Genomic DNA, 23,698 nt, shown 5'->3' with positions numbered 1-23,698 from the left:
ATCTCTGGAGGGCAAGTCTCTTGAGGGGGCGGATCTCTGGAGGTGGCGATCTCTGGAGGGCGGATCTCTGGAGGGGCGGATTTCTGGAGGGGGCGATCTCTGGGGGGCAAATCTCTGGAGGGCGGATCTCTGGAGGGCAAGTCTCTGGAGGGGCGGATCTCTGGAGGGGGCGATCTCTGGAGGGGGCGATCTCTGGAGGGCAAGTCTCTGGAGGGCAAGTCTCTGGAGGGGCGGATCTCTGGAGGGCAAGTCTCTGGAGGGGCAGATCTCTGGAAGGCAAGTCTCTGGAGGGGCGGATCTCTGGAGGGCAAGTCTCTGGAGGGGGCGGATCTCTGGAGGGGACGATCTCTGGAGGGGACGATCTCTGGGGGGCAAGTCTCTGGAGGGCAAGTCTCTGGAGGGGCAGATCTTTGGAGGACGGGTCTCTGGAGGGCAAGTCTCTGGAGGGGCGGATCTCTGGAGGGCAAGTCTCTGGAGGGGACAGATCTCTGGAGGGGCGGATCTCTGGCGGGGGCGATCTCTGGAGGGCAAGTCTCTGGAGGGCAAGTCTCTGGAGGGGCGGATCTCTGGAGGGCAAGTCTCTGGAGGGGCGGATCTCTGGAGGGCAAGTCACTGGAGGGCATGTCTCTGGAGGGCAAGTCTCTGGAGGGGCGGATCTCTGGAGGGGGGGATCTCTGGAGGGCCGGATCTCTGGAGGGGGGGATCTCTGGAGGGCGGATCTCCGGCTGGGAAATTTATTGGGCACTTTGTGTTGAATGTTAGTTTAAACACTGGACACTTTTACCCCACAGCTCTGTCGCCCCCCTAAACATTCTTGTTACTTTAGATGCTGGGAAGTATTTTCTGGAGAAATAGTGCTCACCGTTTATCACCGTTTCTGAACCTTCTATCTGAGCCGTGACCCTGAAAGACGTGCAAATTGTTCTAATGTTTTTGGCGGCACATTGGAGGAGAAGGGTGGATGTCTTGTCCTTTGGGTTGCTCTGTGTGTCCATAAAACATTTATTCTTATACAGTGGAATCTCGGTTTAAGAGTAACGCGGTTAACAAGCGTTTTGGATTTGCGAGAAAAAAAATAAAAATAAAAATAAAAATTCCGACTCGGTTTGCAAGTGTTGCCTCGCAAGACGAGCAGAATTCAACCTAATAGGGCCTGCAGTACCGCATTTGGCCTGAGGTGCGGGGGCGCCGGAGCCGAGCAGTGCCGAACAGCGACGATCGACAGTGCTCGGAAAGACATGGAAATACTCTGTTTCCGAGCCTTTCCGATGTTTGCCGAGTTCAGCCAACGTGTCCGTATCTGAGGCTCTCCAGCGCCACCCCCCCACCTCTGACCGCATGCAGTATTGCATGCCATTGAAGTCAATGCGGAACAAATTATTTTTGTTTCCATTGACTTCTATGGGGAAACTCGCTTTGATATGCGAGTGCTTTGGATTACAAGCGTTCTCCTGGAATGGATTATACTCATAATCCGAGGTTCAGCTGTACTTTGTAACCAAGTTTATGGGCACCTGACCACCACTGCTACTATATGACCAATAGTATGTGGCCACCCTCCCAATAATGGAGTTCAGATGTCTCCATTGAAGGGTGCTGCTATCACTCATCATACAAAGACATTGGATGCCCAACCTGTGCCCCGCTCCCCCTAGCGGTTGCAGAACTACAAGTCCCATGAGGATTGCAAGGCTTACAGGCACAAGCATGACTCCCAAAGGCAGAGGCATGATGGGACTGGAGGGCCACAGGTTGAGCACCCATGTTGTAGACAATTGGGCTCTTCCAACCTTGTGGTAAGAATTTGGTAAAGACCCTTTTCTGTCTCACCGTGACTCTGCCCCCCTCCCCCTGTGTACAAAGCCAGCTCCCTAAAGACATGGGGTGACCAGTTTGGTGTGGAGTAACACTCGAGTGTCCTGCACAGAGCCCTGACCTCAACCCTACAGAACACCTTCAAAATGAACTAAAACAAGCCAGGTCTTCTCATCCAACATCTCCATAAAGGCATGGTTTGACCAACTTGATGTGGAGAAAATCGATTTGTCCTGCACAGAGCCCTGACCTCAACCCTACAGAACACCTTCAAGATTAATTGTAACAAGCCAGGTCTTCTCATCCAACATCTCCATAAAGACATGGTTCAGCCACTTTGGTGTGGAGGAACTTGAGTGTCCTGAAAGGAGCCCCGACCTCAATCCTACGGACCACCTTTGGGATGAATTGGAACAAGCCAAGTCTTCTCATCCAACATCTCCATAAAGACATAGTTTGGCCAACTTGATGTGGAGCTTTCCAAATCATCCCAAAATGTTTTCAGTAGGGTTGAGGTCAGGGCTCTGTGCAGGACACTCGAGTTCCATCACACCAAACTGGATGGACTGGAAAGCTGATGTTGATCCAGGCCTTCTTATCCGACATCAATACCTGACCTTGCAAATTTTCTATTGGATAAGTGGGCAAGGGAACTAAAAGGTTCAATTCATCCCAAAGGTGGTCCGTAGGGTTGAGGTCAGGGCTCTGTACAGGACTTTGTTCCCATTTGTGAGGTCAGGTACTGATGATGGATGGAAAGTGTTGGCTCACGCCCTGTGCCTCCTGCACAGAGCCCTGACCTCATCCTTACTGAACACCTTTGGGATGATTTAGAATGCTGAATGTGAGTCAGGTATTTTTTTTTGGCGCCCAACGTGGGGCACAAGGTGTGAGCCAACTCTTCTCATCCATCATCAGTACCTGACCTCACAAATAGGAACAAAGTCCTGCAAAGTCCTGCACAGAGCCCCGACCTCAACCCTACGGACCACCTTTGGGATGAATTGGACATGTTAGTTCAATTTAGACGGGAGATCGAGAGATACAAAGTAACATTGTTTATAAACATTGCTCAGACGGGAGAGAGAAATACAAAGTAACAAATTGTACACTGTGTGACGGTATCGGTATGATATCCCCGTCAAGCATTCCCTCCTCTCCATACAAGAACATCACAGGATTCCCCACACATGAGTCAAGACTGGATGCTGGAACCAAGACACTTTATTGACACAAAAACTCAGCTTATATGTGGTTACAGCCTGTTAGGAACGCCCCCCTCACACAGTGGGGTTTCCCATACAGATTATAGGAGACAAGTCGGAGCCGACCATGCAGACACATTTCTTTAGATAAAGACATCACTGGAGTTAATTACTACACTGAAGCAATCAGAATAATTAACATACTACTTCTCTAATCATTTAGCCTGATGATACAATACACATCTTTTAAGGGTAAACACAGATCTTCTTTACACAACACAATAGATCAATTAACGTTTAGAATAGTGAGGGGACATTAGCACGTCAATAACCTGTCAGAGGAATGAATCACACATGAAATTCCTTTCTACCTCTACCCATGGCTAGCAGGGAGCAGTATACTGAGACATATAGGCAAATGTATCACAATGGCCCCCCTTTTGCTCCCTGCTCCGGCAAATCCGGTTGGACCTTCCCTGGTCCAGTAGGGTTGACGGGTTCAGAGCTTTTAGTCCGAGGTTAACTCCGTTTGGCATGACTGACCTCCCTTGACAACTGCTTCAGACTCAGGTATGTCACCGGGTCGTCAGATCACACGCCGGTCAGTCCCCAAGTCTTGGTGCGATCTGCAAAGTCACCAGAAGTCAGTGTGAAGACAGCGAATGGGTCTGTGCGCCGCCGTCTAGGTGTCCCGCTATGGGAGGGGGCAGGTTATGGCTCTGAAGTGACAATCACAGGAGATTCATAAAAAGGAAAAGTTATATTTGTTGTAGCACTGGTGCTCAGAGTCCGGGGGGGGAAGAGAGGGGACTCAGAGCCCCATAAGGTCAGCCACCCCCTGCTCCCTCCGCAGCCGCCGGTTCTCCTCTTGGAGCTTCTCCAGCTCCATCTCCAGTTCATGGAGCCTGGGGGGGTCAGCCTGCTGTGACCTCAGGTGGTTGTTCTCCTCCTCCATGCGGCTTATGCACTCCTCCAGCTCTATGTACTCACGGATCAGCTCCTGCTTGCTCATGTCCTGCAGGCTCTCCACGTGGTCCTTCATCATCAGGAACTGGGTGGTGGTGTAAGGGGCCACCGGTGGGCCCTTGGCGAACATCTCGGCCCGCATCTGGGACGCCCGCTGCGATTCCATCTCCTCCAGTCGCTTCTTCTCCTCCCAGGTCCGCTGGTTATATGACTTCCAGGACCTCTTCTTCTTGGAGGGTAGCTGACGGTGCCTCTTTCTGCCCAGCTCCCTCCAAGGCCCCTCCGGCTCATGGCTGTCGCCCATGACCAGCTGACAATGGTGTTCCCTGTTGTCCGTAATAACAGATTGTACCATGAGGGCTTCGTAAGGGGTGCCCAATGGTTCTTCCTGACCCAGCTCCTGGGGATCCCAAGCCGAGTCTACACAATGGGCTGCTGCTGGTGGGTGGTACCCAGGTTGAGACCAATTTGACCTGGTGTTGTCATTCATGGGGCAATTCTGCTTGAAGTGACCCAACTGTTTGCACCGGAAGCAGCGTTGTTCGTTGTCCTCCTGGCGTGGGTAGCGAGGGCTATATGTCATCGGTCTGTTAGGCGGTTGGTATCTAGCGGCTGGTGGGTGTGAGGGCGCCGTTGGTTGTGGGGGTTGTACCCGTGGTGTGACCTGGTTTGTCTTGCGAGTATCCGCATATTCATCCGCCAACTTCGCGGCCTCTGGTAGAGTCATAGGCCTGCAATCTCTCACCCAATCCTTGACGTCCGTCTGGATGTGATTGTAAAATTGCTCCAGGAGCATTAGTTGCAAAATGTCCTCTGCGGTGGTGGCCTGGCTGCTGTTAACCCAGTTAGAGGCCGACAGGGACAACTGGCATGCCCATTCTGCGTAAGAGTCTTTCGTGGTTTTGCGTGAGTCCCTGAACTTCTGTCGGTGGGACTCTGGGGTTACCGCATAACGAGCCAGGAGCACTTCTTTAACCCTGGCGTAGCTATGGATATCCTGATCTGGCACGGTCCGGAAAGCATCAGAAGCTTTGCCTGACAGTTTGCCTGACAATATTGCAACCCAGTCTCTTCTAGCTATTCGGTGCAGGTTACATTGTCGCTCAAAATCCGCCAGGTAGTTATCAATTTCATAGTCCTTTTCATCAAAAGCTTTAAAAGCGCTAAACGGAATCTTCCTTGCGTCTGCTGTGCTGTACTCACTGTTCGGAGAAGGTGCGGCTGCTTGTTGGACTGCTGCCAGTTTTAACTGTAGCTCTGCATCTCTTATTTGTTTATCCTTCTGTAGCTCTGCGTTTACTAACAGGTCCATCACTTTCAGCACCACATCCGGCGTTGGGTTCGGGCCGAACCACGCTAGATTCTCTCTCATTAGCTTGTTGGCTGGCGATTCCTCCTCCTGAATCACTGGTGTCTCCATCTCTTGTACTGCTGGCGTTGCTGCAATCCCGTCCTCCTGGTCTAGCTCCATTGATTCTGCTATGATGACCCGCTTGGTTTTGTTGCTAGCAATCCTTCCAGTAGTTCTTCCAGTGTCTGCTTGGAATCCGGGTGTGAAGGAGAGTAGAAGGGAAGATCCCGCTGCTGCCAACCAATTTGTGACGGTATCGGTATGATATCCCCGTCAAGCATTCCCTCCTCTCCATACAAGAACATCACAGGATCCCCCACACATGAGTCAAGACTGGATGCTGGAACCAAGACACTTTATTGACACAAAAACTCAGCTTATATGTGGTTACAGCCTGTTAGGAACGCCCCCCTCACACAGTGGGGTTTCCCATACAGATTATAGGAGACAAGTCGGAGCCGACCATGCAGACACATTTCTTTAGATAAAGACATCACTGGAGTTAATTACTACACTGAAGCAATCAGAATAATTAACATACTACTTCTCTAATCATTTAGCCTGATGATACAATACACATCTTTTAAGGGTAAACACAGATCTTCTTTACACAACACAATAGATCAATTAACGTTTAGAATAGTGAGGGGACATTAGCACGTCAATAACCTGTCAGAGGAATGAATCACACATGAAATTCCTTTCTACCTCTACCCATGGCTAGCAGGGAGCAGTACACTGAGACATATAGGCAAATGTATCACACACTGTAACATTGAATTGCCAATCGTACAGCACAGAGCACACCGTCCTGTTCTCACCATCCCCTGCCTGCTGAAGGAGCTTTTTATCCGTCACTGATTACCTGCCCTTCAATGTGGATGTGGCGGCTGCATTCGTTTTCTTGTTTCAAAAACAATACCTGATGAACCTGCCAGAAAAACAGAAAGATTGTCAGTAAAAGAGAGTTCCCCCCGCCCAGTGTATAGATCTACGTTGGTCCCAAGCAAGCTTATATTCACTTCCTGTAGACTGACTCCCTACCTCAGGTCCAAAGACGGCGCGTCCTTCTCACTTCCTGTGAGCTTATCTGAGACCAAAAAGAACACAGTGGAACCTCGGACTGCGAGCAACGCGGTTATCGAGCGTTTCGCAATACCAGCATTTTTTTTTTATTATTAAATCCTGACACGGTTTGCGAGCGTTGTCTTGGCAAACGAGCGGGATGCAAGCCAAAGCCGTGTGCAGTACTGCATTTGTCCAGAGGGGTGCGGACACCTCTGGCCACATGCGGTATTGCATGCCATAGAAGTCAATGCGGAACTAATTATTTTCGTTTCCATTGACTTCTATGGGGAATCTCACTTTGATATGCGAGTGCTTTGGATTACGAGTGTTCTCATGGAACGGATCACACTCCTAATCCAAGTGTATATCCTTCTTATGTATACTACTAATCTCATCACCCCCCCCCCCCCATGTGATGGAGATCGGAAGAGGAAGACATGTTTAAAGTCTGGCTTGGGTGACAACCACGGCTCCCTCCATAGATGCAGTGGAAGAGTGAGTGTGGTCACCCGGGGACAGCAAGGGCCAGATTCACAGAGAGTTACGCCGGCGTATCAGTAGATACGCCATCGTAACTCTGACTCTATGCCGTCGTAAATTTAAGCGTATTCTGGAAACCAGATGCGCTTAAATTAGGCTAAGATACGAGCGGCGTAAGTCTCCTACACCGTTGTATCTTAGGGTGCAATATTTACGCTGGCCGCTAGGTGGCGCTTCCGTAGTTTTTGGCGTAGAATATGAAGATGACCGAGATACGCCGATTTAGAAACGTATGTACGCCCGGCGGATTTTTTTGCGTCGTTTACGTTAGGCTTTTTCCGGCGTAAGGTTACTCCTGCTATATGAGGCGTAGCCAATGTTAAGTATGGACGTCGGGACAGCGTTGAATTTTGCGTCGTTTGCGTAAGTCGTTCGCGCATAGGGCTTTGCGTAAATTACGTTCACGTCAAAAGCATTGACTATTTGCAATGACCGATTACTGTATAAATGTAACTGACAGGGAAGGGGTTAACACTAGGGTGCGAGGAAGGGGTTAAGTGTGTCCTAGGGAGTGATTCTAACTGTGGGGGGAGGGGACTGACTGGGGGAGGTGACCGATCGGTGTTCCTATGTACAAGGGACACACACCATCCGTCTCCTCTCTCCCTGACAGGACGTGGAGCTCTGTGTTTACACCCCATCATTACACACAGAGCTCCACGCCCCTGGCTCTGTGACTGCCGATCGCGGGTGCTTGGCAGACATCGCGGCCGCCAGGCATGTGCATCGGCACCTGTGTGACGCGGCGGGCGCGCACGCGCTCCCCCCCAGTGCCGGCGGCCGTATATAGGCGGCCTCCCGGCAGATTACAGCCACCTTGCGGCCGTAAATAGTTTATTTACGGCCGCGGGATGGCTTAGTGGTTAAAGACTGGTAAACTGTAACATAGTAGAGAAAGTGATCGACGTCACCCTGGGACCAGGGGTCCTCAAACTACGGCCCTCCAGCTGTTGCAGAACTACACATCCCATGAGGGCTGTAGACCCCTGCCCTAGGACAAGAAGTATGTTACTGCCAGGATCAACAAGTGAGCATAAGGGGGGGGGAACAACGCAGCCGCCACATCTGAGCACTGGGCCGCTAATTTTTCATTTTCGGCGGATGCACCAAAACTCCCGAACCTGAAAGGAAAGCTCCATTCCTAGAGGCCAACATAGATTGGTTTTGTTACATTGTTGCAATTGAAACCCCTTTTCCATACATTGGGGTCTGGCGAGTAGCTGTGATGTGGGGTACAGACAGCCGAATTGGTGACTCTGACCAGAGGGGGGAGGGTAGTATCTGACAATACAAACCGGTTCTATGGAAGGGGGAGGGGTTGCGGTAGCGCTGGACGATGGGAATTGGTTTGGACCCAATCGGGAATCGGCTCAGGCTCCTCGGGGGAGGAGACTCTCAGACCCCGAAAACGTAATATTCTGCAGCTTCCGTTCAATAAACTTTTTGAATGAACTTCTAAGTGAGACGACCGTTTTTTTTCCCCGAGGCGCTCCAAACCACACCCCCAAAACCGGTCTCTCTGGACAGGAAGTGAGCTGAGCATCGGAGAACGTCTCCTCCCCCCTCCCCGCCGTCAACCAATCATTGAAGTCTGTGGATGTTATTAGAAGTTCTTTTTCACGCAGCGAGGCGTCCGATTGGTCGGGGGGTCCGAATTGTACAATAAAGAAGTTGCCTTGTTCTATTTTTTACTAGAAAACTAACCAACTCGTCTTGGTTGTCCCTCCCCGCGTTCCGTCCACCGGACGCTAATCTCTGACGCCGACTTGTTCCGGCGATGTCTAGAACTCTGCCGACTTCGCTGGTAACAAAGGAAGACGTTTTATTCCAGAAGCACAAGCCGCGCCACGCCGCGTCGCGCCCTCACTCACCCCGTAACAAGAGTTTTTCTTTCTTTCTTCTTCGGTGTGTAACTAACCCGTCATTGGCGAGATCGTGACGATCAAAGTTCCTTCTTTTCTGTTCTAGTCATCGATAGAGAATCCTTCTAACCCTCAGAGACGGGGGAGACTCGTCACCTTTTCGTTTTTCAGAATTTTTTTATTTTTTTTGTTGGTATCTGTAAAAGGAGGGCAGGGGAATATTTTGAAAGTGTATTATATATTAAAAAAAGATAGCTGTTCCTGATTGTACGTGATTTCTTTATTTCGTTGTCATGGTGTATGGATCGGCCGCCGTGCTTCCAGATAACCTCCGACCCTCCCCCTCAGTCTTCTGCAGTTATACAAAAGAAACACATAATGTAACTTTGTATTCTTTATTACGTCACTTATTGTATCTTTATAAACAGAGCTTTTTTCTCAGAGAATAGGTGCAGGTACACACCCCCTTTCAAGCCACTCCTTGTCTCCACCCCCTACCCACCTCTGAGCACCATCCCTTGGTTCCACCCCCTACCCACCTCTGAGCATCGTCCCTTGGTTCCACCCCCTACCCACCTCTAAGCACCGTCCCTTGGTTCCACCCCCTACCCACCTCTAAGCACCGTCCCTTGGTTCCACCTCTTACCCACCTCTGAGCACCGTCCCTTGGTTCCACCCCCTACCCACCTCTGAGCACCATTCCTTGGTTCCACTCCCTACCCACCTCCAAGCAGTGTTCCTTGGTTCCACCCCCTACCCACCTCTAAGCACCGTCCCTTGGTTCCACCCCCTACCCACCTCTAAGCACCGTCCCTTGGTTCCACCCCTTACCCACCTCTAAACATCATCCCTTGGTTCCATCCTCTACCCACCTCTGAGCACCGACCCTTGGTTCCACCCTCTACCCATCTCTGAGCACCGTCCCTTGGTTCCACCCCCTACCCACCTCTAAACATCATCCCTTGGTTCCATCCTCTACCCACCTCTAAACACCGTTCCCTGGTTTCACCCCCTACCCACCTCTGAGCACCGTCCCTTGGTTCCACCCCGTACCCACCTCTAAACATCGTCCCTTGGTTCCATCCTCTACCCGCCTCTAAACATCGTCCCTTGGTTCCATCCTCTACCTACCTCTGAGCACCGTCCCTTGGTTCCACCCCCTACCCACCTCTAAACATCATCCCTTGGTTCCATCCACTACCCACCTCTAAACACCGTTCCCTGGTTTCACCCCCTACCCATCTCCGAGCACCGTCCCTGGGTTCCACCCCCTACCCACCTCTGAGCACCGTCCATTGGTTCCACCCCCTACCCGCCTCTAAACATCGTCCCTTGGTTCCATCCTCTACCTACCTCTGAGCACCGACCTTTGGTTCCACCCCCTACTCATCTCTGAGCACCGTCCCTTGGTTCCACCCCCTACCCATCTAGAAACATCGTCCCTTGGTTCCACCATGTACCCACTTCTGATCACCATCCCTTAGTTCCACCCCCTTCCGACCTCTGAGCACCGTCCCTTGGTTTCACCCCTGCCCATCTCTATACATCGTCCCTTGGTTCCACCCTCTACCCATCTCTGAGCACCATCCCTTGGTTCCACCCCCTACCCACCTCTAAACATCGTCCCTTGGTTCCACTCCCTACCCACCTCTGAGCACCGTCCCTTGGTTCCACCCCCTACCCAGCTCTGAGCACCATCCCTTGGTTCCACCCCCTACCCACCTCTAAACATCGTCCCTTGGTTCCATCCTCTGCCCACCTCTGAGCACCGACCTTTGGCTCCACCCCCTACCCATCTCTGAGCACCGTCCCTTGGTTCCACCCCCTACCCACCTCTAAACATTGTCCCTTGGTTCCATCCTCTACCCACCTCTGAGCACTGTCCCTTGGTTCCACCCCCTACCCACCTCTGAGCACCGTCCCTTGGTTCCACCCCCTACCCACCTCTAAACATCGTCCCTTGGTTCCATCCTCTACACACCTCTGAGCACCGACCTTTGGCTCCACCCCCTCCCCATCTCTGAGCACCGTCCCTTGGTTCCACCCCCTACCCACCTCTAAACATCGTCCCTTGGTTCCACCCTCTACCCACTTCTGAGCACCGCCCCTTGGTTCCACCCCCTACCCACCTCTAAACATCACCCCTTGGTTCCACCTTCTACCCACCTCAAACCACCCCAGTCCTGCATTAGCCCCAGCCCCCCCCCCCCCCCCAAGCCGTCACTGCTAGAATCTACTTCTGCTTTTCCAAATGGCAAACGCTGAATCTGTGCTGTTCTGGAGGCCAAGTTTTTTTTTTTCCTATGCAAAACAGAACTGCATAATAGCACCACCTTGTGGAAATTTTGAAGTAATACAAGGTTCAGCATTTCACTTGGTTATCAAAAGAGGCTTGTGTACCTAAGGAGAAGCTGCCTGTATATATTATATATACTTTGTATCAGCTTACCAATCCTTATGCCGCGTACACACGACCGCTTTTCATGATGTGAAAAATGCAATTTTTTAAATTGATCATTAAAAACGGTCGTGTGCGGGCTCCAGAGCATTTTTCTCAATGTGAAAAATGGGCATTAAAAATTTAGAACATGCTCTAATTTTTCCCGTCATTTTTCACGTCGTGAAAAACGGGCGTGTGTAGCCTTTAACGACGGGAAAAAAACGTGCATGCTCAGAAGCAAGTTATGAGACGGGAGCGTTTGTTCTGGTAAAACTAGCGTTCATAATGGAGATCGCACATTCATCACGCTGTAACAGAAATATTTTATATTTTCGAGCACAAAAGAATGAATTTCCCTGGCACTAATATGGGCAATATATATATATTGTATGTCATACAGCAACATACATGACATCACACTGCCTGACCAACAAGGAGAAGATTCCAGGACTAATCACATTACAACACGTGTGATATTAAACTGTCAGCATTGAAAGCCCCCAAAACACACCCTACAACAATAAATAAATAATATATAAAATGTATATAAATATTTACCTAAATATATTGATATAATTTAAAAAATGTGCAACAAATGCATGCAAAAAAAAAAAAAAAACACAATACCTACTCTAATAAAAAAAAAATAAGACCCCATGAGAAATAATAATTCTACCCATATTCCCATCAAAAACAGGTCAAATGTAATTTCTCCATTACTTCTGTATAGTTTACTGTGATCCTGTTGTACAGCTGTATATAAATATCAGCAAGTGAACAGTTAAACATTAGTAACTGCTTCTTGCAACATTGTATCAAGCACTGCAGGAAAGAATAACATATTTTGAGAAACAACAACAGAGTCATTACCATATATGGCCCAGATTCACAAAGTACTTACGCCGACGTAAGTGCAAATGTGCGCCGGCGTATGTGTGCGTCAGACCCACAAACTAATATGCGCCTAAAAACAGGCTACACCCCGCCGACGTAGCTTGCACACGCCGGCGTAGGGTGGGCGCACATATGGGCTGGACGCATGGTGCCGCTCCCATTGATTAACCATTCAAACATGCAAATGAGGGAAATACGGCGATTTACGAACCTGCGTATGCCTGGCGCATGGTACGCGAGATGCACGTAAGTTGTACGTCCGGCGTAAAGTTATTTCCCATAAATGAGGTGCAACCCAGCAGCAAACATGCTCAGGTCTGCACCAGGGAACACAAGCCGGCGTATAGTGCGTTGGACGCGTGTCTGGCTGGGCGTACGTTATGTTCACGGCGTACGTGGTGATCCGACGTAGCTTAGGCAGTTGTGCCGGCGTGGTTGTGAGCAGGCGCAGGAGGGTGCTATGTATGTGTCTACGTCACGGCGCATGCGCAGTTCGTGATACGTACCTGTCTGGCGCTCGGCCCATCATTTGCATGGGGTCACGCCCACTTCCACCTACGCCGGCGTGCGCCTTCGAAACCCACACCACGCTGGCGCAGCGTTGGGAGCACTGGCTTGCTGAATGCAATGCTTGCCTCTCTGCGCTGCGTTGGCGTGGCGTACAGTGTGTGCTCTACGGCGGCGTAATGTGCGCCCTGCTCTCTGTGAATCCGGGCCTTTATGTGTATAAAGTACACTGACATCTAGTGAGAGTTCTCAGTATTGCAGCCAATAATCCAATCATCCCAATATGCAGTTTGGTGCGTCCCAATAAATCAAGTAAAACCAGAGAAATTTGCATGGTACGAACTACTATAGCAATAATTCATATCCTTAATAATACCCACAAAAATGTCATTACGGAAAAAACACTTTATTACTAAATACACATACAAAAAAACACTTACTGTATTTAAAAAGATATTTATATAAATAAATATTAAAAATGTCATATTAACCCTAAAAAGGGCATAAGGTTTGCATAAAAAAAAATATATTTTTATACATTAAAAAAAAGAAAATATAAATTTATAATAACACATTAGCCCTTAATGAATCTTATGACAGTCTTTTTATATTACATAATATACATAAAAAAAAAGAAGAAAAATATATATATATTGTTTATGTCATACATCAACATACATGACATCACACTGCCTGACCAACAGGGAGAAGATTCCAGGACTAATCACATTACAACACGTGTGTTATTATTATATAAAATGTATATAAATGTATTGATATAACGTTAAAAAATTGCAACAAATATATGCAAAAAATAAAAATAAATCTATACCTACCCCGCTGTAATAATAATAAAAAATAAATAATATATAAAATGTATAGAAATATATTGATAAAAATTTGCAACAAATAAAATATCTACTCTGTTGTTGTAATAATAATAATAAAAAATAAATAATAAATAGTCCAATAGATCAAGTAAAACCAGAGCAATTTGCATTTTACAAACTACTGCTAGTTCATATCCTTAATAATACGGAGAACACTTTATTACTAAATACACATAAAAAAATATATATATAAAAAGATCTTTTTATAAATATAAATAAATATTAAAAATTGCATATTAACCCTAAAAGGGCCACAAGGGTTGCATAAAAAATAATTATTTTTATACATAAAAAAGGAAAAGGAGGTATGGAGAGAGAGGGAGAGAGGAAGAGGAGGTATATAGAGAGAGAGAGGAAGAGGAGGTACGGAGAGAGAGAGAGAGTGGGATTGGGAGAGAGAGAGAGAGAGGAAGAGGAGGTATATAGAGCGAGTGGGATTGGGAGAGAGAGAGAGAGGAAGAGGAGGTATGGAGAGAGAGAGGAAGAGGAGGTACGGAGAGAGAGAGAGTGGGATTGGGAGAGAGAGAGAGAGGAAGAGGAGGTATATAGAGCGAGTGGGATTGGGAGAGAGAGAGAGAGGAAGAAGAGGTATGGAGAGAGAGAGGAAGAGGAGGTATGGAGAGAGAGAGGAAGAGGAGGTACGGAGAGAGAGAGGAAGAGGAGGTATGGAGAGAGAGAGGAAGAGGAGGTACGGAGAGAGAGAGAGTGGGAGAGAGAGAGGAAGAGGAGGTGTGGAGAGAGAGAGAGAGGAGGTATAGAGAGAGAGAGGGATTGGGAGAGAAAGAGGAAGAGGAGGTATGGAGAGAGAGAGGTAGAGGAGGTGTGGAGAGAGGGGTGAGAGAGAGAGGAGGTATATAGAGAGAGTGGGATTGGGAGAGAGAGAGGAAGAGGAGGCGTGGAGAGAGGGGTGAGAGGAAGAGGAAGTATAGAGAGAGAGTGGGATTGGGAGAGAGAGAGGAAGAGGAGGTATGGAGAGAGGGGTGAGAGAGAGAGGAAGTATAGAAAGAGAGAGTGGGAGAGAGAGAGAGGAAGAGGAGGTATAGAGAGAGAGTGGGATTGGGAGAGAGAGAGGAAGAGGAGGCGTGGAGAGAGGGGTGAGAGGAAGAGGAAGTATAGAGAGTGGGATTGGGAGAGAGAGAGGAAGAGGAGGTATGGAGAGAGGGGTGAGAGAGAGAGGAAGTATAGAAAGAGAGAGTGGGAGAGAGAGAGAGGAAGAGGAGGTATAGAGAGAGAGAGAGGGATTGGGAGAGAGAGAGAGAGAGAGAGGAAGAGGAGGTGTGGAGAGAGGGGTGAGAGAGAGTGGGATTGGGAGAGAGAGAGGAAGAGGAGGCGTGGAGAGAGGGGTGAGAGAGAGAAGAGGTATAGAGAGAGAGTGGGATTGGGAGAGAGAGAGAGATGGGGAAAAAATAGAAGACGATCGATTGGCACAATCTTGAACCTTGGATTTCGGAGAATTCAGTTCCTCGTTATTCTTATTATCAGATGAAGAGAATGTTTTTGGCCCGGCGGTGACTTCCCTACGTTATAATCCTCAGGCGGCAACCCTTCCTATCCAAATCCTCGGACACGTGAAAGGCGGCATGGAGCGGCTCGTTGAATTTGGCGGTGAAGGTGTACAGGTGTCGGATCCGATCGCCCAGCTCATAGAAGGCCAGCTGCCCGTCTTCGTACTCCAGATGCACCCGCAGCGTGTTGTTGGAGGGTTGGGGGGGCAAGGTGAGGCTTCTGTTGTCATGCCACACTGAGTAGGTATTATTACACCGGCGAAGGCACCAAGATTCCCGATTGTACCCGAGGAAGGAGGCATCGCCTCTCCTGAGCATGCTGGTGTAGGCCACGCCTATCCTCCAATCTCCGGTCCTACTGCTCTCCACGTCCCAGTAATGGCGGCCCACCAAAAACACCCGGACGCTCAGAACTTGGTTGTACTGAAACCTGTGCGGCGTCATCGGCCGGTTCAGCGGCCTCATCGTCCAGTAGATGGTCTTCAGATCCTCGGAAATGCTGATTTGGTTGCCGGCCGTGTTCTCGTCCAGTAGGAGGTCTGAAGCGGCGTGGGAGTTGGCCGGGGTCATCCGACCAATCTCCTTGAGGTTCATGCTGGTCCCCGGTCCTGCCAGAGTATCGGACGCTCCGAGGCGCGGTATTCCCGTAGCGGACAAGGCGTTGGATAAGCCTTTCCTGATGGTGAGTGAGATGAGGTCTTCATCCAGGTCTCCTACGTTGTCCATCTCGCGCTCTTTGTTCTCTTCCTCTCGGGAGGCGCAGAAGTCGGCGGTGTCCTTCTCCTGCAGGACGGTCACGGGGTCCCCCATGTTGCACATCTCCTCGATGTAGAAGATCTTGGCGCACAGCTCGTTCTTCTTGATGTCCAGATTTTCGATGACGTGAGAGACGGAGAGCGAGATCTTCTCCTCCTGCTTGGAGATCTCGCCCAGGACTCTCTTCTCCAGTTCTTGGATCTGCCTCCGGATCTCCCGGAACATGACGGTGACCCGGACCATCAAACCGGCGGCCGCCTCGCGGACCCGTCGGCTGTGGTCCTGCAGTTTGTGGACCCTCTTCTCCGTCTGCACCCTCTGAGAGGTCAGCCTCTCCTGGACCTGCCTCAGCTCGTCCAGCTTCTTCTCGGAGGCCTCGGCCAGGGTCTCCACTCTGTGCCCTACGTGGTCGCCGTCCAGCCGGCACGTGACGCAGACGCAGGCCGAGTCCTCCATGCAGTAGAACTCCAGGATCTTGTTGTGGACGGGGCACTTGCTGTTCCTCAGGCACCGGGTGGGTTCGGTGAGAAGGTGTTCCGGGGACTTGATGTGGACGCTCAGGTGATTGTCACACAGAGAGGCTTCGCAGAGGAGGCAGGACTTGACGGCGGGCACCAGGGTGTGGATGCAGTAGGTGCAGAAGATGCCGCTCTCCTTCTGGGTGGCCTGGGAGCGCACTCTGTCGGCGATGTTCCGGAGGTCCAGGTTGGGGTGCAGAGCCGGGCGGTCCGGGAACTCCTTCCTGCACCGGGGACACTTGTAGACTCCGGAGCCCAGCTGTTCATCCAAAGCCTTCTCTATGCACTCCCGGCAGTAGCTGTGGCCGCACCGAAGGTTCACCGGGTCGGTGTAAATGTTCAGGCAGATGGAGCAGTTCAGGTCGTCGCTGGTGTCGGCTAACGCCATTGTTGGGGGAGAAAGGAAAGCCAGAAACGGAGATAAGAGGAGGGGAAGCCGAGCCCCGGGTCAGGTTACTACTCGTCTGCTGGTCTGTAATTGTGTGTGGGGGGGGGGGGCGTCCTGGGACCAGGGGGGGGGGGTATGAGCAGGGGGGGGGGGCGGAGGGGGGGCGGGAGGGGACCAGAATACGGATATTATTCCCGTCCCCGGAGATCCTCGGCAATTACACCTCACACAAGTCTTCCCTTTGTTCCCACCCGCCGCAAATTCCCTCCATTGTCTGTCAGATTGTGAGTCTCCTCCTCCGATCTTCACATTTCATTGCCAGGTATGGATCTTACTACAGAGTTACACCTTGGAGCAAAGTAACTCTGTATACCATACCTGTACTACTCTGCTACTACACCACTACTACAGCCCTACTAAACCTCTACTATACCACAACTACAGCACTACTACACCTCTACCATACCTGTGGGAGCTGGAAATCGCTGTGATAAGCACCTTTACTACACCACTACTACACCACTACTACAGCCCTACTACACCTCTACTATACTGCTACTACAGCACTACTACACCTCTACTATAACACTACTACAGCACTACTACACCTCTACTATAACACTACTACAGCACTACTACACCTCTACTATACTGCTACTACAGCACTACTACACCACTACTACAGCCCTACTACACCTCTACTATACTGCTACTACAGCACTACTACACCTCTACTATAACACTACTACAGCACTACTACACCTCTACTATACTGCTACTACATTGTTACACCACTACTACAGTGATGTCCACTAATAAGTAACTATATATACCATGCCTGTGGGATCCCCTGTGGAAGCTGGGAATTGTGGTGATAAGCACCTCACTATACCGCTACTACTGCACTACTACACCTCTACTATACCGCTACTTCAGTGCTTGAACATCGACCTCCATGGCAGGATCACCAGGTTTTTTAGGCCGCGTCATACCTGAGCGGAGTTGCGGTTTAGTGTTTTCAGCACTTTTTTGAACATTTTTATTTTGCGTGTTTTTTATGCAGCGTACACACCATCATTTTTCGGCATGAAAAAAAACACAACATTTTTTAAAACGTCATTTAAAATGATGGTGTGTGGGCTTCACATCGTTTTTCGGCTTCTGAAAAACAACAACAACAAAAAATTCGAACATGCTGCATTTTTTCGTGTCGTTTTTCGTAATGTAAAAAATGATCGTGTGTGGGCAAAAAACAAAGTTTTAAACCTGTGCATGCCCAGAAGCAAGTTCGTTTTTTTATGATGAAGTTGGAAAAACGTAGTTTTTTGGACATGCTGAAAAATTACATTTTTTTTCATGCCGTCGTTAATGCCGAAAAAACGACCAGAGTTCATTGGCTAAAAAAAAAGTGACGATTGATTATTAATTGATAAACAATAAACTTTATTTTGATACAATTTGCCGGTTTCCTTCCCATCGATGATCGGAGTGTGAGCTCTGCGGCCCCCGCCATCCTGCAGATGTGATAACGACTCTTTCCCGCGGACGCCGATCGCGCCATTCATCGAACGTTCCGCATTCTCACCGTTTCCTGGCAGAACCGTCATTTCTTCTTTTCCTGCGGCTGATTCACAACGTTTTCGGAACCCGCCGGCCGGGGGAAGGGAATTATTGTTACTCCGGACATCTGTTATGGGGGCAGATTGTATTATTTATTTTACATGTATTATTTTTGCTTTATTTTATGTTTTTTAGCTTTTTATTATTACTTAATGTATTTAAAATTAATAATTTTAATTTGCTTCATTTTATATTTATTACTTTATTTTTCATTTTGTTTTAATTTATTTTATATTTATTATTTTTTGCTTTATTTTATAATGTATTACTTTATTTCTTTCATTTTATAGCTATTATTTTGTTTTGTTATATTTTAAATTCATTACTTTATGTATTTTATTTTTACATTATTGGAAATGTATTATTTTATTTATTTTACATGTATTACTTTTGATTTATTTTTATTAATTAATTTATTTAGTTTTATTTTATATTTATTAGCTTTTTATTTTTACTTTATGCATTTAAAATTAATACTTTTGTTTTTTGCTTTATTTATCGATTTATTATTTGTTTGCGCTACTTTATATTTATTGCTTTATTTCACTTATTATTACTTAATGTATTTAAAATTAATAATTTTAATTTGCTTCCTTTTATATTTATTACTTTATTTTTCATTTTGTTTTGATTTATTTTATATTTATTATTGTTTGCTTTATTTTATAATGTATGACTTTATTTCTTTCAATTTATAGCTATTATTTTGTTTTGCTATATTTTAAATTCATTACTTTATGTATTTTATTTTTACAATATTGTATATTTATTATTTTATTTATTTTACATGTCTTACTTTTGATTTATTTTTAGGTTTATTACTTAGGGTTAGGGGTTTTGCTTTATTTTATAATGTATTACTTTATTTCTTTCATTTTATAGCTATTATTTTGTTTTGTTATATTTTAAATTCATTACTTTATGTATTTTATTTTTACATTATTGGAAATGTATTATTTTATTTATTTTACATGTATTATTTTTGATTTTATTTTTATGTTTATTAATTAATTTATTTAGTTTTATTTTATATTTATTAGCTTTTTATTTTTACTTTATGCATTTAAAATTAATACTTTTGTTTTTTGCTTTATTTATCGATTTATTATTTGTTTGCGCTACTTTATATTTATTGCTTTATTTCACTTATTATTACTTAATGTATTTAAAATTAATAATTTTAATTTGCTTCCTTTTATATTTATTACTTTATTTTTCATTTTGTTTTGATTTATTTTATATTTATTATTGTTTGCTTTATTTTATAATGTATGACTTTATTTCTTTCAATTTATAGCTATTATTTTGTTTTGTTATATTTTAAATTCATTACTTTATGTATTTTATTTTTACAATATTGTATATTTATTATTTTATTTATTTTACATGTATTACTTTTGATTTATTTTTAGGTTTATTACTTAGGGTTAGGGGTTTTGCTTTATTTTATAATGTATTACTTTATTTCTTTCATTTTATAGCTATTATTTTGCTTTGTTATATTTTAAATTCATTACTTTATGTATTTTATTTTTACATTATTGGAAATGTATTATTTTATTTATTTTACATGTATTATTTTTGATTTTATTTTTATGTTTATTAATTAATTTATTTAGTTTTATTTTATATTTATTAGCTTTTTATTTTTACTTTATGCATTTAAAATTAATACTTTTATTTTTGCTTTATTTATCAATTTATTATTTGTTTGGGCTACTTTATATTTATTACTTTATTTCACTTATTATTACTTAACGTATTTAAAATTAATAATTTTAATTTGCTTCATTTTATATTTATTACTTTATTTTAAATTTTGTTCGAATTTATTTTATATTTAATATTTTTTGCTTTATTTTATAATGTATTACTTAATTTATTTAATTTTCTAGCTATTATTTTGTTTTGTTATATTTTAAATTCATTACTTTATGTATTTTATTTTTACATTATTGTACATTTATTATTTTACATGTATTATTTTTTATTTTTATGTTTATTACTTTATTTATTTTGTTTTATTTTATATTTGTTAGCTTTTTATTTTTACTTTATGCATTTAAAATGAATACTTTTTATTTTTGCTTTATTTATCTATTTATTTTTTGTTTGCGCTACTTTATATTAATTAGTTTATTTCACTTTATGTGATATTTATTATTTTATTTTACTTCTTTATATTATTTTACGTTATTTATTTTTAAAATATTTTTTTACAGAGAGACAGTCTTTCAGACTGTCTCTCTGTAAAAATATTTTAAAAATAAATAATGTAAAATAATAAATAGAAATAAAATAAAATAGCAAACAGCTACTACTGACATAGATATATATATATATATATATATATATATATATGTCTATAGCACTGTTCGCTGTATAATGACAATGGTCCCAAAAATGTGTCAAAAGTGTCCGATGTGTCCGCCGCAATGTCGCAGTCACGAAAATTATCGCTGATCGCCGCCATTACTAGTAAAAAAAAATATATATATATATATATATTAATAAAAATGCCATAAAACGATCCCCTATTTTGTAAACGCTATGGCCCGGATTCAGAGAGCAATTGCGCCTGCGTAACCATAGTTACGCAGCGCAATTGCTTACTTGCGCCGGCGTAACGAATGCTCCTGATTCAGGAACCTCGTTACGCCGACTGCAGCCTAAGATATGCGCGGCATAAGGCTCTTATACCCGCATATCTTAGGCTGCATTCTTGCGATGGACGCTAGGTGGCGTTCCTGTTGTGCTCAGTGTATAGTATGCAAATTGCATACTAACGCCGATTCACAACGTTACGCGAGCCCTTCGTACGCAGTTTACGTTGTTTGCGTACGGCGGTTTTCGCGTAAGGCTGCCCCTGCTATTAGCAGGGGCAGCCCATGTTACGTATACCCGTCGTTTCCCGCGTCATGAAATTTGAATTTTACGTAGTTTGCGTAAGTGAATCGTGAATGGCGCTGGACGCCATTCAAGTTCACTTTGAAGCAAATGACGTCCTTGCGACGTCATTTGCCGCAATGCACGTCGGGAAAGTTTCCCGACGGAGCATGCGCTCTTCGATCGGCGCGGGAACGCGCCTAATTTAAATGATTCCCGCCCCCTACGGGATCATTTAAATTGCGCGCGCTTACGCCGGGCATTTTGCCGGAGCGCCCACGCAATTTACGGAGCTACCGCTCCGTGAATCGCGGGTAGCGCAGAAAATTTGCGGGGGCGCAGGGCAAAAACGTTGCCCTGCGCCTCCGCAAAAAATGCGCAAATGTACCTGAATCTACCCCTATAACTTTTGCGTAAACCAATCAATAAACGCTTATTGCATTTTTTTTTTTTTTACCAGAAATAGCTAGAAGAATACGTATCGGCCTAAACTAAAACAAAAAAAAATTATATATATTTTTTGGGGATATTTATTATAGCAAAAAGTAAAAAAAATGTTTTTACATTTTTGCTCTTTTTTTTTGTTTATAGCGCAAAAAAAATAAAAATACGCAGAGGGGATCAAATACCACCAAAAGAAATCTCTATTTGTGGGGAAAAGAGGATGGAAATTTTGTTTGGGTGCCACATTGCAAATGCCGTATCGCGAAAAGTGGCCCCGGTCATTGGGCAGCCGAATCCTCCGGGGCGGAAGCTTTGTGGGGCCCCTGAAGCGACTCTCGTCAATATTTATCGTATACATTTGTTTTACTTTGTTGCTGTTTATTGCTGTTGCCATTCTTTTGTGTTGCCTCGTTGGTTATGTAGCTGAATAAACATTCCCAGTCATAGAGTGTGGCGCCACCTAGAGGATCATTGGCACTGGGAACAAGGGACCCCGAACAACACCCGCTCCTCCGGGGGGGGGGGGGGGGAGGGGCAAGCTCTACACAAAAACACAGACACTGATTGGTTGTGCATTTTATTTGTTGTGTTTTATCGGCAGAACATACAAGGCGGTACGACATGCACGCGGGTGTAAAATGCCAACTGCAAACGGTTCTACCTCCTCTACATGCTACAGGGCAACATGACGCACTTCCAGTGACGTGGAGGGGGGGGTTATAAAGACGTCCGTTACATAATATCGCTGCTAAAGGAGAACATGAAGATTGAAGAGCGGCTGAAGTCTCCAAAAAAAACAGCCAACCCCTCCCCCCTTCCCTTGAAACAGCATACAAGCACCCGACAACCTTTTTTGTGGTCTGACCCCTCCCTCCATGAGCAGAGCACCATGGGAGCCGTAGTCTTGATTCTGCATTGCTCCTAAGGCTGAGGGCATCGATTGCTTCTGCCTGCTGCTGGGAGTATTCTCCTCTCCGGGAGGTAGAGTGAGAAGATACAATGTATGGGGGGGGGGGGGGTATTCATATTCATTCTGCCTTGGCCAATCACTGGAGGGAAGACGACACGTTTTGGAACGTTGAGGGCGGGGCTCCCAAACATTATTGAGACCGGGGGCCCAGAAAATTAATTCAAACCCCTCCATGCCTCAACAGGAGAAAAATCAAATAAAGGATTATACTCCCATGAAATGTGGGAAGGCTGTGGAAGGTGCTGGGTGTCTCTACGGGGGAGGGGACTAGGGCAATCTCAACTAGATTTGGTAACCCTGTAGCACGGGTGCTCAACCTGCGGCCCTCCAGCTGTTGCGGAACTACAAGTCCCATGAGGCATTGCAAGCGGCTGACAGTTACAAGCAATGACTCCCAAAGGCAGAGGCAGCAACAGCTGGAGGGCCACGGGTTGACCACCCATGCGTGTAGGGTATGATGTTTCTGGAGGAGACCGGCGTCCCTCCAGGTGGCTGGGGGGTTAGTAGGTGGGGTCGCCACCTCATCCCATTGAAACCGAACGCACACGGGTTCTGAGGCTGATTAAGGTGGCAAATACACTGACTTGGTGCCTCATCTGCATTAAATTAGCTTCAGAACCCGTGTAATTCATATGTGTTCGGGGCAAACCTACTAGGAGGGGCACAGTGGGAGACTGGAGGAGCACTGCAGGGGCTAGGAGGCACTGGGGAAGGTTGGGAGGCACAGAGGGACACTGTTGAAAGTTGGGGGACACTATAAGGGGCTGAAGGCTCTTCAGCAGGCTGGAAGGCACTGTGAAAGGCTGGGGGCACTGTGAGAGGTTTGAGGGCACTGTGGGGGCTCTCATGGAGCCTGGGGGCACTGTGAGAGGTTTGGGGGCACTGTGAGGGCTCTCATGAAGCCTGAGGGCACTGTGTGGGGTTGTGGGGCACTGAGGGCAATTATTGGAGGTTTGGGGGAATTTGGGAGCTGGAAGGGACTATGCTAAGTTTGGTGATCTGCAGCTTGAGGGCACTGTGAAAGGCTGGGGGCACTGTGAGAGGTTTGGGGGCACTGTGGGGGCTCTCATGGG

At 46.2% G+C, this 23,698-nt stretch overlaps 1 protein-coding gene across 1 annotated transcript; it reads right to left on the bottom strand.

Moving 5' to 3' along the window:
* Nucleotides 1-15,055: 15,055 nt before the first annotated feature.
* On the bottom strand, nt 15,056-16,705 carry LOC120917400 (E3 ubiquitin/ISG15 ligase TRIM25-like). The gene has a single exon (XM_040328673.1). It carries the CDS (start codon nt 16,703-16,705, stop codon nt 15,056-15,058), a length of 1,650 nt encoding a protein of 549 aa, XP_040184607.1.
* Nucleotides 16,706-23,698: the final 6,993 nt, after the last annotated feature.

This window comes from Rana temporaria, chromosome 11 (genome assembly GCF_905171775.1).
Source record: "Rana temporaria chromosome 11, aRanTem1.1, whole genome shotgun sequence".
In the NCBI taxonomy this organism is placed as follows: Eukaryota; Metazoa; Chordata; class Amphibia; order Anura; family Ranidae; genus Rana; species Rana temporaria.
The sequence above is the reverse complement of the archived record's forward strand: the minus strand, read 5'-3'. Positions and strand labels throughout refer to the sequence as shown.